General features: G+C 41.2%; 1 protein-coding gene across 2 annotated transcripts in view; it reads left to right on the plus strand.

The window, feature by feature from the left end:
- CNTN4 (contactin 4) overlaps positions 1–7,613 on the plus strand; it is a 1,030,428-nt gene extending 1,022,815 nt beyond the window's left edge. Inside the window, exons 22-23 of one of the 2 annotated variants that reach the window (XM_006868663.1) lie at positions 3,109–3,277; positions 7,374–7,612. In XM_006868663.1, the coding sequence (XP_006868725.1) occupies positions 3,109–3,277; positions 7,374–7,474 (270 nt within the window). In that variant the 3' untranslated portion in view covers positions 7,475–7,612. Of the gene's footprint in view, positions 1–3,108; positions 3,278–7,373 lie in introns of both variants that reach the window. The other variant, XM_006868662.1, reaches the window with a different exon arrangement.
- Positions 7,614–16,129: the final 8,516 nt, after the last annotated feature.

Genomic DNA, 16,129 nt, shown 5'->3' on the forward strand with positions numbered 1-16,129 from the left:
TGAGGATTTATTTGAGCTTGATCATTAGCAAGAGGATCCTGCACCTGATACAACCAATGCTCCAGAGATGAGCGCAGAGTAAGCGTGAATCTTTCCACCTCAAGGAAATTGTGTTTTCTACCTTGCTTTAGAAAGACATAAATTAAGGTGATGAGAATAGTAGAATCTAAACCATTTAAGGGAATTTTTATGAAGTTTACTTGGATTTGGTTTTGTCTGATGATAGAGGGGTGCCCTTATGTCTCGAACCTCAGCCAGTCAAAATTTACCGAGGGCCCTAGAGAAGGATTAACTAATGTCGTGGTCCCTGAACCAGCAGAATCAGTATTACCTGGGATTTTATTAGAAATGCAGACTCTTGATTCCCATGCCAGGCCTATGGAATCAGAACCACTGGTGGTGGTGGTTATGTGCCATGGAGTTGGTTCCAACTTTTAGCAACCATGCATAGGGTTTCCAAGACTGTAAATCTTTACGAGAGCAGAAAACCTCATCTTTCTCCCATGAAACGGCTGGTAGTTCCGAACTGCTGACCTTGAGGTTAGCAGCCCGACTTGTAACCACTACACTACCAGAGCTCCTTAGAAGCGCAGGGGTGGAACCTAAATCTATGCTTTCATGAGCCCTCTTGTAGTGCTGATACATGCTCAGGTTTGAGAGCTGTACCGTCAGAGAATCACTGGTCTCTGACCAGGCGGTGGGCTCTCCTGGTTTAAGAATGGGGGTTGCCACTTAGAAACTGTGACACATCTCTGAGCCTCATTTCCTTATCTGTTAAAGGAAATAATGATTACCATGATGATTAAACATGGTAATGTCGATGAAGTGTCTGGTTTATAGGAAACACCCAGAAAGTGTTTAAATAACTTTTTAAATAGTTACTGCCATCATCATCATTTTGTATCAAGGTAGGTAGATATACTCTACTAGGCCTTTATAGTCTCTGTAGGTAGCTCAAAAAGGAGTCCCAATGGGAGAAAACCGGAGGTAACTGCCCTTACGTGCCAGCAAGCGTCTCTCTGCTGAAATGCCCCCTCTCCAAAAGAGTCGTAATAATAATAACCAGTTGCCCTTCCCATGTGTTTCTCATCCTTACCAAGCATGTTTCTATCTTGTGCCCCTTCTCTGCCTTCATAGATCCTGTTTCTTCCATGCTAGTTATGAGCCAGGCTGCAAAAAGTAAGCATCAAACTATCCTCCCACAATGCTTTCTGTGCAGCTGGGTTCTGTAAACGGCCACACAGAACTCCGACAGCATACTCAACAGTTATGGGGTTTATTAGGGAAGTTATTAGGGAAGTTTATTAGGGAAGTTACGTAGCGTAGTGGTTACGAATCGGGCTGCGAACCTTAAGGTCAGCAGTTCGAAACTACCAGCTGTTCCGCGGGAGAAAGATGAGGCGTTCTGCTCCCGTAAAGATTTACCGACTCGGAAACCCTGTACAGGGTCGCTGTGGGTCAGAATCGACTAGACTAGATGGCACTTAACAACAACAACAACAGGTTACAATGCAGGGTCAGAAATGCTCAGGGCACACTTATTCTAGTGAGGACACCCTCTCCTTAGCCAAGTCCACAGGCGGGCCTCTCTTGGCTAAGGGCAATGTTAACAAAGCTCTTTCGGGGTTGCTGATGAATGCCCGCAGGAAACACCGCTCCACCGGAAGCCTCAGCCTGAAAGCGCTCAGCTCTCCCGGAGGGGTCAGCAAACCTTTCCCCCCAGTTAGGTGCCTGGAGGCACCCCATTCATACCCACAGCCACTCCTTTTGACTTGCTGGGTGAGCTGGGAAGTCTGCAGCTCTGTCCTGTGCTTGGATTCTTGGGTCTGCTGCTTTTCTCCTGTCAACTTTCCGTTCCTGAGTCTAGGATCTTCAGCGCTCAGGGCACTCAGGTCCTAAAGGACACACTCCACTCTGGCTCTTCTTGAAGACAGTGAAACGCCCCCTTCTGCGTTTAAGATGGCTCACTTAAAATTCGCATTAGAGTTCCAAGTTTTCACAATCAGCAGTCGCTCACAACTGAATCATAGAATCCAGCAGCATCTTCCCCCACCTTCTCTTACTTAGACCCTCCAGGAAAAAGTTGCAGGTTTATGGAGTTTCTGAAGAGTGTAGCTAGAAGACACATTATTAAATAACACTGCACTCACACATCTTTCATTATGCCCAATCCTTCTGCAATCCTGAAAGCACATAACAAAGGTGGGCATTTTTGTCCCCATTTTACAGATGAGGAGACTGAGGTTTAAATGGCCCAGGTTCACTCAGTGACCAAGTTTACTCTGATGCCAAAACCTTGGCTATATAATTGACACCAATTACCATGAAATCCCAATTCCAATCATGGTGACCCCATGTACGTCAGAATAGAACTGTGCTCCATGTGGTTTTCAATGGTCAGTTTTTCATAAGTAGATCACCAGGCCTTTCTTCTAAGGGGCTTCTGGGTGGACTTGAACATCCAACCCAGGAAGGCTTTGCCTAGTCGATTCCAATTTGTGGTGACGTCATGGGACAGAGTAAAACAGCCCCATAGGGTTTTCTGGGCATTAATCTTTGTGAAGCAGATGGCCAGATCTTTTTCCCATAGAGCTGCTGAGTAGGTTAGAACCACCAACCTTTAGGTTAGCAGCCAAGTGCTTAACTGTTACACAACCAGGGATTCCAATGCCGCCGAGTCCATTCTAACTCAGAGTCACCCTACAGGATAGAAAAGAACTGGCCCACGGGGTTTCTGAAGGCATCCATCTTTACAGGCTGCTTCATTTTTCTTGTGAGAAGCAGCTAGTGTGTTTGAGCTGTCATCCTTGTAGTTAGCAGCCTGATGCTTAGCCCACTGTGCCACCAGGAAGGTTTTCATGTTCCCCTTTGTTCCAGGTGTGTGAGCTGAGTCTCAGAGGTCATGTGAGGCCACCCTGCACGTGGGTAGAGTCATGCTCCATTGTCCTCTAAACTCTTTTCAGAATGCAATAGCTGCTGCCAATTTGGGCAGCCGGAAAGACTCTGCATGCCTGCATGGCACGGGTGCCCGGAGGTGGAAACAAATGAATGCTCTCTCTGAGCCTTTCTGAGGACAGCAGGTGACACCTGTCCTTTCTGTATTGGCAGGTCTTTTACAGATGGAACAGACAAAGCAGCACATCTGTCATTGAGACAAATAAAACATCGGTGGAGCTCTCTTTGCCTTTTGATGAAGATTACATCATAGAAATCAAACCGTTCAGTGATGGAGGAGATGGCAGCAGTAGTGAACAGATTCGAATTCCAAAGATATCAAGTAAGAAAAGACTTGTTTCTATTTTCCCCTGCCCCCTGCCTGCTTTATCAGCCTTCCAGATGAGTGACAGGTTGAGAGAAAATAAGCCCATAAATGAAGACCTCATAAACATGAGCAATGCCACCCTTTTCAGCAGACAACTGCCTACAAGTGGCGACCTGCAAAACCACCTGTTGGACCAACTTTGATTGATTTAATCAATTTCAGATTTAGAAATCACATCAGAGTATCCCAAATTCCATCTGTCAAGTTTTTCTATGAACACACGGCCCCAAGAATGACAGCTTGCATATTAAAAGCATGACTCAGTTGGGTTGACAGGGAAAAACAAAAGCTCTGCAATATACTCTAGCAGTTTGTCACCAGTGAACTTTTAGGTGAAAATATTTTGAACTGAACACTATTTTGAATGTGTGTCTATGGAGTCCTGATGTGGAACTGTACGATAAGTACTGAACTGCTAACGGCAAGGTTTGTGGTTCAAACCTACCATCTGCTCCTCAGAAACCCTATACAGGTTTGCTATGAGTCAGAACTGACTCAACAACACTTAAAAAAGTTTAACGTATGTACATAAATATGATGGAAAAATGGAATTAAAAGATAGTGGATTTTGTCCACAGACTTTCTCAAGTCCCTCCATGCATATATTTACGTAAAGATTATCTTCATTGACAAATATTGTTAAATAGTGAGAATATTCTTCTTTGAGGCAATATATTAAACTGTGTTGTTCCTAGTACTATGATAAGCACTGGACTGTGAACCACAAGGACGGAAGTTCAAACCCACCAACTGCACCTTGGAAACCCTATATAGGGTTGTTATGAATCAGAACCAATTTGATAGCACTTAACAACAACAACAATTTTTACACATATCTTAGCATATATATATATCTATATTGAATTTTTGGTATCTTACTGATACTAAGTTATACTAAAGCATCCTTTAGGTCATTTTAATTGCCTCTGAAAAATTTGGTTGCCTCATATCTAAAAAGTTCATTGGTCAGCTCACCCTTCTGAATTGCTTTCTGTTTAGGTGGAAATCAGTGTTTGTTAATGTTAACAAATAGAACAGATATTTCAGTGGGAAACTGAGGCCCCACAGTGCCATGATCTACAACTTTGGGGAGATTTCTGAGTGTTTCTAGATGGAGTTTACATTTTTGGTGATGACGTTCCTTGCCATTGAGTTGATCCTGACTCACGGGGTTCCCTTGTGTGTAGAAGAGAACTGTGCTCCATGGGTTGTCAGAGCTATGGCCAGGCCTTTCTTCCACAGCACTGCTGAGTGGGTTTGAGCCATCCGTATAGTGGCTAGTAGTTGAGCAGTTAAATTTACTGCCACTCAGAGGCTCCTGGCTTACATTTAGCCCTTTTTTTTTTTTTAAGTTTTATTGTGAATTGAGTGATAGTTTACATGGGAGAATATCAGCTTTACATTCATCCTCTCATGTTTCATTTCATTGTAATAATTACAATGCCCGCCATGCATCATCATTCAACAGCATTTGCTTCCATTCCCTCTGGGTTTTGTGGTTTTTTTTTTTTGGGGGGGGGGGCAGTATATACCAAAGCACTCAGGAATATATAACCATTCAAACAACCAAAGGGTACACCCCACAAGCCTGCCCCCTGGCTGTAGGCACACAGCCCCTCTCCGTCCCTGAGTTCAGAGTCCCCAGCTGCTCCATCTCTCCATGACATCTTCTCTGCCTCCATCTCTGGCATCCTGCTTCTCTGGATAGGGTCCCACACTCCAGTCTCCTCCCTTGTTAGGCCATCTTTTTCTGTATTGGAACACTAAAGCATTTTTCTGACGTGACGAACCCAAGGAAGTTGGATTCTGCATCTCTCTAAAAACAAGTTCTTCTCACTTCTGCTGAAATAGAGCCAGTTTTAGGGAGAGATGTGAAAGGAATCTACAGGTCACAAAACCACAAGATTGAGGTTTGTTTTGTGTTTTATTTATCTCATTTTGTTAATGTCTGAATTCATACTTTGTGACAATTTCAAGGTGATTTTTTTTTTAAGTCTGGTGATTCTTAGATGCATGCATTATGAATACATATGATGGGACTTAAAAAAAGCCCTTGAAAACTAGAATTAAAAGATAATGGAAGTTTTTCCATGAAATATGTTAAGCCCCTCATATACAAGAGAAAGTCAGAAAGTATTGCTACTAGGATGGTGGCAGATAAGCTCTTTGTCATACACTGGTCTTAGTCTCTCTAGTGTCCCTTCAAAAACATACCCAACAAAACAGTGCTTTCTGAGAGTATCTGCTGGGTCAGTTGAGTCCAAGGCAAAGAGGTCAATTCAGAGGTTTGGGGGACTGTTTGGGGGACTTCAAAGGGTTGATCTTGATATATTTTTCTCAAAGAACACAGGATGATCACACAGACTTAACTATGAGGAAGTTTTCCGAAAACTGAGAAACCTCCATTAGTTAGAATTTTCCCCCCATAATAATGCACCTGCTTATTTTTTTGAGGGTAGCAATAGCTGCCCTAAGAGAATTTGTTGTTGAAATTTACCCCATCCACACTACAACCCTGATCTTGCCTCTTCAAATTCTAAAGACATTTCAAAGGGACATAATTTGAGTCCCTAATTGCAAGATCAGTGGTTCGAGCTCACTAGCTACTCCTCAGAAACCCTATACAGGGTCGCTGTGGGTCGGAACTGACTCAACAGCACTTAACAACCACCACAACAATATAATCAAGCTGCCTTTTGGTGTGGTATAAATCCAAGAATGCAGAATTCTTTGGGGAAGGGTTAGAGAGACAGAAATACCACCTTCAAAATTATATAGACCTAGGTGGAGGATGTGTGCGGAAACAATAGCTTCGCATTTTGACATTTTTGTTTTGTAGCAGTACTTTTTGTTTTACTCTTGTATTAAATAATTATATGACTATTAGTATTAATTATGGGGAGAGCAGTGACTCTGTAGGATACGCACTAGACCACGAACCACAAGGTCGGTGGTTAAGGCACACCAGCTGCTCCATGGGAGAAAAATGAAGCTTTCTGCCCCCACAAAGATGTACAGCCTCAGAACCCTATACAGGGTCACTATGAGTCAGAACCAGCTCAGTGACACATAACTACTACAACAAATATTCATTATACTAGTACGGATCATGGACTGACCAAAACGTGTTATCTTCCCTTAAGGGATTTTTCATTATGTTGGTCACAGAGATTTTAGCATCTTGATGAAGCCCTAAATGATGTAGGCAACCTTTCTGCTGTGAAAAATGCAAGACTCATAAGAAGCTACACAGGATGGAGACCATTTTGTTAGGGAAGAAAGCGATAGGAGTTTTGAATTTTTGATTCAGCCGTTTGCTACTGGCTGAGTGATCTTAGACTAATTGTCTTACCTGTCTGTGCCCCAATTTCCTGTCTGTTATATGGGAGTCATGATAACGGATCCTCATGGGTTTGTTTGGGGTTCTGTGTTTTGTTTTTCAAGAATCAAGTGATATGTTGATCTGTGCCCAGCATCAAGATTGAATTCAAAACAGAGGTTGTTTTTGTGAGTTCCCGTCAAGTTGGCTCCTGCCTCATGGAAAACCCACGCAGAGCAGAACGGAACACGGACTAATCATGAACCATTGCCGTGACCCATTGTGCATTGGACTGCTATGATCCATAGAACATCATTGTGTGTGTGGTTTTTTGGGTTGAGGAGAGGGGTTGGTTTGTGTGTGTTTTAACTTTTCCTTGTGAATTGGGTGAAGGTTTACAGAGCAGGCCAGTTTGACATTCAACTATTCACACACATTTTGTTTCATTTCACTGATTGCAATCCCCACAACGTAACACCTTCCTTCCTTGCTTCCTATATCCATTCCTTCTTCTTCCCTAACCTTTCTGAATTTTTATTTCAAATGGTTAATTGCTCTAAGTTCCATGACCCTCCTGTTCCACAGTATCAACCTATTATTTGACATAAAGTTGAACCATGGGGGCAAGTTCATTTCCAGACCTCAAAGGTGACTAAAGGTCATAGTCTCAGGAGTTGTACTGGTTTCTGTCCAACCAGGCCATTTGGAGTGACCTTCTCTTTCTCTTTTCAGATGCCTACGCAAGAGGATCTGGGGCCTCCTCTTCGAATGCATGTACTCTGTCAGCCATCAGTACCATCATGATTTCTCTCACAGCTAGGTCCAGTTTATGACAAAAGTGATCGAAAGGACTTGCTGTTTATAATATAAGCAACATTTAGCTAGTTGTTTTGAAGACACCCAGTACTAAGTAATATTGTTGTTCAAGTACATCTTATTACTGGAAAAAAAAAAATGTTTTTTGCTTCTTTAGGAATGGCATTATACAGTACTTCCTCAAAGCAAATCTAGCTTTGTCTGAGGTTTCTTTGGAAACTCTGCAATGCACTGAAAACATCTGTAATATGATGTTACCAAAGCAGTTTACATATGTCCTTATATGCATATTTTTTATTATATATTTAGTGTTTTATAGAATTTTTTAAAGTTAACATATAATGTAGATATTAATTTTTTCCTCTGCTGTAAAGTGCTCTGGGCAACACAGTCATACAGCTATTATTTGGAAATATTTCCTTTAAAGACAGAGTTTGAAACTCTTCTTGGTAGATAAATTGCAAATCACTTGGACAGTTTTACAAGTCTATAGCAGCAGAACAGCTAAAGACTTGGTCTTTAAGCCAAGGCTGCTGGATGTAAATGACACATTTGATGGTTAATACACTGAATCAAGTCCTTTTGATGTGTAGAATATGTTTTCCCATCCTATTGTGAATTCCATTATTCAACCCAATTTAAGATGGTTCCAGAAATGGCTGCAATCTCAAAATCTGAACATACTGCCCAAGAGGTACCTCGTGCAATACTCCCATCCCTGAATTTAGCATTGTACAGTAAGATTTTCTTTGCCCTCAAGTAAGTTAGCATTGTCTTCGTAGCATTATCTTAGACCTTACATTTGAAGTTATATATTCTGTGGTAACATAGACCCAAAGTTACTATAGTCAACCAAGTCTTTAAAAAGATAAAAGATAATTTTACTATCTTCAAATGTATCTGTTTTGAATGTACATTTAAAAACAATAGTAATTCTCTGTTGATGGATTCATAATTTCTTTACAGACTTTCGTAACTATAATATGTATATCTCTTTATTAATAGAGCCCGTCTTTTGAATCAAAATCATGTATGGAGTTTGGAGATTTCTCCTATTTCAGCAAATAGTTGCCGCAACAAGTTTTTTCATAATCTATAAGAGATCTTTAGTACAATTGTATGGTATCTTGACAATTCTACTGTTTTTGCAATAGGTAGCCTAGTTGCTTTATAAGCTCTACCTTCTACATCTTAAAAATCACACATTGGAAAGTGACAATATCAGCAAAACCAGATTCTTGTGAAAAGAACTATTTATTATTGGGGGGAGGGGTTTGTAAGCTGACACCAGTGGAAGAGTGAAACCCAAATGACAATGAAATGTTCTATACAACTCTTCACATGTAAACACGCCGCCACCTTTTCTTCTTAAAGAGCTCAAATTTGCCTGTAATTTGTCATTTTTTTGCTTACAAATAATAGAAGTTCACTTTTCAACCTTCTAGCTCTATTTATTCAATGAAATCGTAATCAGGATTCCACATGTGTAAAAATTAAGGGTGTTAGCCAGAAAAACAACAACAACAACAAATATATATATATATATATTGTCAGTATTTCAAGCTGTGTTCCTTTCTTAGTTTGATATGGTTACTTCTATGTTAAAATAAAATTCAAAACCACACTAAAAAAAAAAAACAAAAAACAATAAAATGAATGAAAAAAAAAACAACCAGGCACCCAGGTAGTTCCCAACCCCAGTGTAAATGATACTTATCAGTGATCTAGCAGATGTAATCTTTTTTTAAAGGTATTGTTAATAAATATTCTGTCATTTGTAAAATCTTGTCTTTTGGGAGCATTTTTCCTGCCTGCATGTCAGGGAATTTGATAGCTCACCCTTGAGCTAGTTATAATTTAAGGTCATGGAGTGACTCAGAAGTCTCTGGTCATGACCCCAAAGCTAGTTGACCCCAAGCTATTTCTTTGGCATTCACACCCTGAAGACACCATTTCAAATCCTCCTTGGAAGTAGGGAGACTCCAAAGCCACAACTAAATGTCCTGAAGATAAAACTTGGATCTTGATTAGCTACATCTTTTGTTTATTTACTCCAACTATATCTGTGTGTGGTTTTTGTTTTTAAATTTTTTTTTTTCTTTCTTTCTTTCCCATACTACCTCCTCCACTGAGCATTAAGGCCCTTCTTAATCTAATAGCCACTTAACCTTGTTCCCAGCCACACTGAGCCCTCACTGGCCCCTGGATATGGCTTGCTTGGTCTCACCTCTGTGCCTTTTGGTCTTATGGCTACCCCTTCCTGAAATACCTTCCCAACCATGCTCTTCCACCAAATGCTGGCTGCCCTTGGGTAGTTCCAGCCTCAGCTCATATTTCAGTCCCTGGTGATAACTTCCTCTGAATTTGCCGCAACCCTTGCTGATCCCCCTCATTTAATAATGAATCAGGTACTACTCTTGTACGGAAAATCTCTTGTACTGTTATCTTGCATTTTAACTCATCTCCTGTATTGTTACTTAATTTTCTTTGTATGTATGCCTTGTCTTCCCAACTAGATTGTAAGCTCCTTGAGGGCAGGGACATTGGTCTTCTCTTCCATGTACTCTCCATAGTGTCCAGCACAGTGCCTTGCAATAAATACTCATTGATTAATTGATCAAAGGGGTCTTTGAAGTAGCATTTTGCATCAGTTGCCTGCCTCTGTGCCCTAGCAAACCAACCAGGAAGATGATGCCACTAACTTTGTGATGTGGTGGGAAGTATTTAAAGGCTTAACTCCTAACTTTATGCCTTAAGGAAGTCTTTTAATACCTCAGCTTCATCAAATGATAAATGAGGCTCTGGGTTAGTCCACCTGTCTGAGCTGAAGCTATTTTAGAAAGTGTTCCTTAGGTACCATCACCCAAGCTTGTCTGATTTCTTAGCTTCCATGGTTGTTGCAGGTAGGGCTCGTGGTTGCGGACAACAGAAACAACTCAGGCTAACTTGAGCACACAAGAGAAATTAATTTGATGGCACAGGGTACAGCAGATGAGATGAAGAAAAACTGAAGAGCACGCCTTGATAAGAAGAAGAAGTAGACCACTCTGAGGGTGCAGAATGCAGACTCTGACAGGTTTTTTGAGGCTCTCTTGTAGAGATTTTGATGTCACTGTGTTGAAGATCCAGATTTCTGGGAAAGAGTCTGATTAGCCCTGTTTAGGTCACACTGGCAGAATACCTTGATCACACTCAATCAGCCCTGATAGGAGAGGAATCTTTTACTAAAGAAAAATGGAGATGATGTGTACAGAAGATAGAGGAATAAATACTGGATATGTCTAAGCAACAGATTCCTTATACTTAGCCAGCCAGTGGGCGTTCCCAAATCTTAGGCATAATGAATATACTTTAGGTAGAATGTATTGCTGTTGACTTTTTTTTTTTTTTTGCAGTGATTCCAATGGTGAAATACTGAAAGAAGTCCTATTAACTGTTTCCAGTGCTTACTTTTACCTTTTTTTAAGTGCATTACTTTATGATTTAACCATATAAAAATTTTATTCTGTCATGTAATTGATTCATAAACTTGAGTTTTATAGAATTGGAAAAATCTATAAAAGCGTTGTTCCTTTATAAGATCTACCTCAACATCTTAAAAGTCACAGTAGACAGTATAAAGCATTATCTTTCCATGGGGGCAGAAGACAGGGTAATAAGCTTCATTTCTCAACTGAGTCCTGGAGTCCCCCGGTCTGTGAGGTAGGAGCCGTCATAAGTGTTTATCGTAAGACAGATTTATTGCATTATTCTAATATTTGATTACAGGCAGTCTCCAAAGTATAAACAAGCTTTCTTCCTCACTGTCTCTTTAAGAACTTGTAGGTTAGTTAGAACAGGTGCGTAAGGTCCTTGCTTTAGTGCTTAAAGAGGCTCCAAACCTTTTCAAGGATTTAAAAGATGCATTTACAGCAAGTGAGAATAATTGTGAGGAAGACTATGTTGCCTGTAGGGGTTGGTTTCAAACTGAGGACAAATTTACGTAACATTAAAGGACAAGAGGAGTAGTCCTTGAGAGGGTGCTCATACAGGTGTAATACCTGTATTTATATCTGGAAAGTAATGTTAAATCCTGACTAACCTTCACCCAGTCTCTCCCATTAGCAGTACCTGACTGCAAATATGCTCCAAGAATGTTGAGTTATAAAAAGTACATCAATCGTACATAATTAGCTACTAAAAGGTCATGTAATTTTTAAAGTAATGTAATGATGCTAGCAACCAACAGAAGATTTTTGTATTGAACTATTGGTGCTATTTCTTTATTAACACAGGTAATCAAGTACCAACTGTGTTATTATATTGTTACAATAGAATACTTCGGCTAATTGAGTGGTGTGATCTGTCATAGTGATTTGTGGAGAGAGTGTTTTAAAAATCAAAGGCTTATAGTTAATCTCTAACGATCTCTGGTAGTATAATGGTTATGAGTCATACTGCTTAACCTCAAGGCCAGCAGTTTGAAACTACCAGTTATTCCGCAGGAGAAAGATGAGGCTTTCTGCTCCCATAAAGATTTATAGCCTCAGAAACTCTACATAGGGTCGCTGTGAGCCGGAACTGACTCCACAGCACACCACCACCACCACCAAACATACCCCAAAATCATTCAATCACAAAATATAGGGGCCTACCAATTACTGCCTAAGAATATGGATCCTGAAGTCTGACGCTGGCATGGCGTCTGATAATTGCAGTTTATGAGACAGAGTGAAGTTTGTATAGCCCTGAATGCACTGTTCTCCAAACGTTAGTCAAAGTTTTAGAAATCAGGCATTCATTGTTCTTTTTCTCAAGGAACTTGAGACAGTCACAGGATGTTTGACAAACCGATTCAGTCTGAGTATAAAAGGTGCTTGTCAGGGTTGGCCTCGCTTGGTGCCAGCTTTTCCACCAAAAAAAACAAACCAACAACCCCAACCTTCACCCCCCTCAAAAAAAGCCTTTTTCTTTTCATTGATAGTGACACCGCCCCTCCCACCCCACCCCCCCTTTTGTGCAGAGCGGAACTGGATTCCATTGAGTTTTCAAGACTTCTGCCTTACAACAGCAGGTTGTCAGGTCTGTGTTCTGATACACCTCTGTGTGCCTTGAAGGAAGCACCCAGTAATTTGTGCCACCCACTGTTGTTGTCAAGTGCCTTTATAGTCACAGTGACCCTGTGACAGCTTTCCAAGAAGCTGGCTGGTGAGGCTGGACCACCTAGGTTGCAGTTAAAACCAAGTTTGCAGTCCAGCATGTGACCCCACAGCGCCACACCAGGACTCACTAGCATAGTGTCAAGTCCAGCTCATACTGATTCCTTGGGTTTTCGAGATTAAATCTTCATGGAAGCTAGATAGCCTCCTCATCTCTGAAGGAGAGGCTGGTGGGTTAGAACCGCCAGCCTTGCGGTTAATGTTGTTGTTGTTAAGTGCCATTGAGTCAATTCCAACCCATAGTGACCCTGTATAGGGTTTCCAAGGAGCAGCTGGTGAGCTTGAACCACCAACCTTGCAGTTAAAATGACTTTGCTGTTGGACGCATTAGCCACAGCATCACCCAGGACTCCCATGGCTTATCTCAAGGCACCCTCAGGGTTTCTTTGTGCCCCCTAGGGGCTGCTAACTTCACCCCTCCTTTCTCTGACTTCCCGCGCATGCAATCAGTTTCTGCTGCATTCAGCCACCTAGTTCATGTCTTCTCCCTTTACTAACTAGCCCACAAGCATCTTAACTGTGTGAGTGATTTCCAGACCGACTCCCCAGCTGGCAGGCCTGTCGGGGCTCACTGAGGAGGGCAGACTGGAGACATTCACCCAGGCTGTCTCACGATGATGCCACACTCAAAACAAAGCTACCAACTCTAGTAACTAAACAGTGGCAAGCTGCTCTCTTTGATAAATCAGGAGAAATTGATTAGCCCCATCCAGGTCATATCCCTGCATCTGGGGCCCATGACAAAGCTAGAGAGAGGAGGCTCTCTGTCAAGACTGAAAATGCCACTGCGTTTCTCACCCCCCTGCCAGGGTGTGATTACCAATTACCTGGTACCAATTAGGCTGTCCATTCTGAAAGGATGCCTCCCTACATCTCAGGCTTAATGGGTCATACCGATTAAATCTTCCAGTTTCACAACTCAAGTGTAAACTGCAATACTTTAGAGACCTCACATTTTAAACAAAACCGGCTGTTGAACTTCATCACCAGTATCTGGATCAGTTAGATGAGCAGATCCCAGATAATATAAAGCACAATGAGAAAAAGTTTTCTTTTCAGGTCAACTGTATGATTTATTGTGTGCCATGAACCAATCCAACCCATGTTGTTGTTAAGTGCTGTAGAGTCTACATTTTAATGTAATTACCTAAGATCTATAAGAATCACCTGGGGATGTTGTTAAAATGTAGATTCTGATTCAGTACATCTGAGGTAAAAATCGAATTGTTAGCAAGGGTTGAACCCAATGAACTAATACAAAGTTCTCGTGCAAACCACTATTTTATAACTAGCAGCTGAGTGCTTAACTACGGCACCAGGCAGGCTCCTTAAGATTGTTATGTTGTTAAGTGTCATCATAGCGACCCTGTATAATGTTTCCAAGCATATAAATCTTTACAGGAGCAGAAAGCCTTATCCTCCCGGAGAGAGGCTGTTTGGCTCCAACCAATGACCTTGTGTTAAGTGTCCCCAAGTCATTTCTGACTCTTAGCGATGCTGTATAATGTTTCCAAGGAGCAGCTGGTGAGTTTGGACCACAGACTTTGTGGTTCAGACTGACCTTGAGGGCTGGTGCTTTATCCTACAGCTCCACACCAGGACTAACTATACGACAGATAAGGAAAATATGGAACCTACAAATTGTAAGTACATAATCATGGTTCTGATAAAATGTGATGTTCCTAATTGCTGCAAATGTATAATCACTATATATTCTTACCATATCTTATAAATAACAAACTATAGTAGAAAATACATATGCTGGTGGATTTTTAGAAATAGTAATATCTTTACATTGTTTGAATTTGGTTTTCAAAGAGCACTTTATACTAAGAAGTGGGGGATACAGGTTTAAATCTTTTTTATATTTGTGAAAATTGTGTGAAGTGTTGTTAAGTTGGTTCCAACTCGTAGCAACCCTTTATAGGATTTCCAAGGAGCACCTGGTGGGTTTGAACCACCAGACTTATGGTTAGCAGTCCATTGAGCCGCCGACCTTTTAGTTCAGTGATTTCAACACCTTGAAATAAGTGTCTTCAGAGAGAAGTAACAGAATCAAGTAAGAAACCAGTCTGTTGAGATCAGCTGGTGTGTACTCCAGGTTACTGAGTTGTTACTGTTGCTGTTAAATGCTGTTGAGTTAGTTCTGACTCTTAGCAACCCCGTATAGAGTTACCAAGAAGGGACTGGTGGATTTAAACCTCTGACCTTGCAATTAACAGTGCAGTGTTTATCCTACAGCAACACACCAATAGGCAAGAGGAATATGGCTTGGTCGGTGGATATGATTCCAGCCTTACGATGTGGAAAGTGGAGATGTCCTGATGCTTACAAAGTGCAGGACACAACCACTGAGAGCTAGTGGATCCTAGAAGTGGGTTGCATTCTTCCCACAGAACCTGTTGGATACATAGTCTGCGCCAGTCACTGCTGTAGGGCACAGAAATTATATTGTAGCCAGCAATGAGACTCCCAAGGGCCAAGGGAATAAGGGAGGTGAAGAAACTCTGAGGCCACAATCTCCTGGTTTGAAGGCAGACTGCAGGTGGGGAAGCTTAGGAACCAGTAACTATACCTTCACAACGTGGAAAATGCAGTGATGGTAGTAACCAGCATCTGTGTGCCAGTCTCTTGCAACTCAACCCCGTGCCTTAGCCATCTACTTATCATTCCCATTATACATTAGGAAACCACGCAGAGAGGGTCAGTGTTTAGTCCCTGGTCACGTAATTAAACAGTAGGACCAGAAATGTAAATGATGGCAGTTTGACTCCAACACCCCACCTTAAAACATAGTATGAGGAATAGTCCAAAAATATTGCTTCAGAATCTTTATTAAACAAACATAGCAAAATGTCAAGCTATTGTTTCTGTGCATTTCCTTCCTCCATCTAGGGTCTATATGCTTCTGAAGGTACTGTTTCCATCTTTTTAACCCTTCCTTGAAAAATTCTGCACTCTTCTCTTTACACCCGTGAAAATGTTAATTTGGGCATCTTCCCGGGAGTCAAATTTTGTTCCTTTTCAATGTCCACTGAATTTTGGAAGCAAAAAGAAGACTTAAATGGGTAAGATCAGGGCTGTAGCATGAAGGGGTAATTTTCCCCACTGACATTCTCATAGGACAGTTCTTGCTACTATCCAGGGGTGCTGTGAGTTGGAACCAACTTAACGACAGTTTGCATAATTTTCATACATATAAAAAGGATTAAAACCTGTGTCCCCCACTTCTCAGTATAAAGTTCATTTTGAAAATTTAATTCAAACAATGTGAAGATACTACCATTTCTTAAAATCCAACAGCAGAAGGTACATTATCATGATGAGGGGAAAATGCACTGGTGGGACTTTACTGGTCTTTTTCTTACAATGCAGTTACCCATTTCCTTCACACTTCTTCATAATAAGCTCCCTTGATCATCCTGTGTTACTGGAGAAAACGGCATGAAGCTTACTCTAAAAAAGCAGTTTCCT

Source organism: Chrysochloris asiatica, unplaced genomic scaffold (genome assembly GCF_000296735.1).
Source record: "Chrysochloris asiatica unplaced genomic scaffold, ChrAsi1.0 scaffold00121, whole genome shotgun sequence".
NCBI classification, from domain to species: domain Eukaryota; kingdom Metazoa; phylum Chordata; class Mammalia; order Afrosoricida; family Chrysochloridae; genus Chrysochloris; species Chrysochloris asiatica.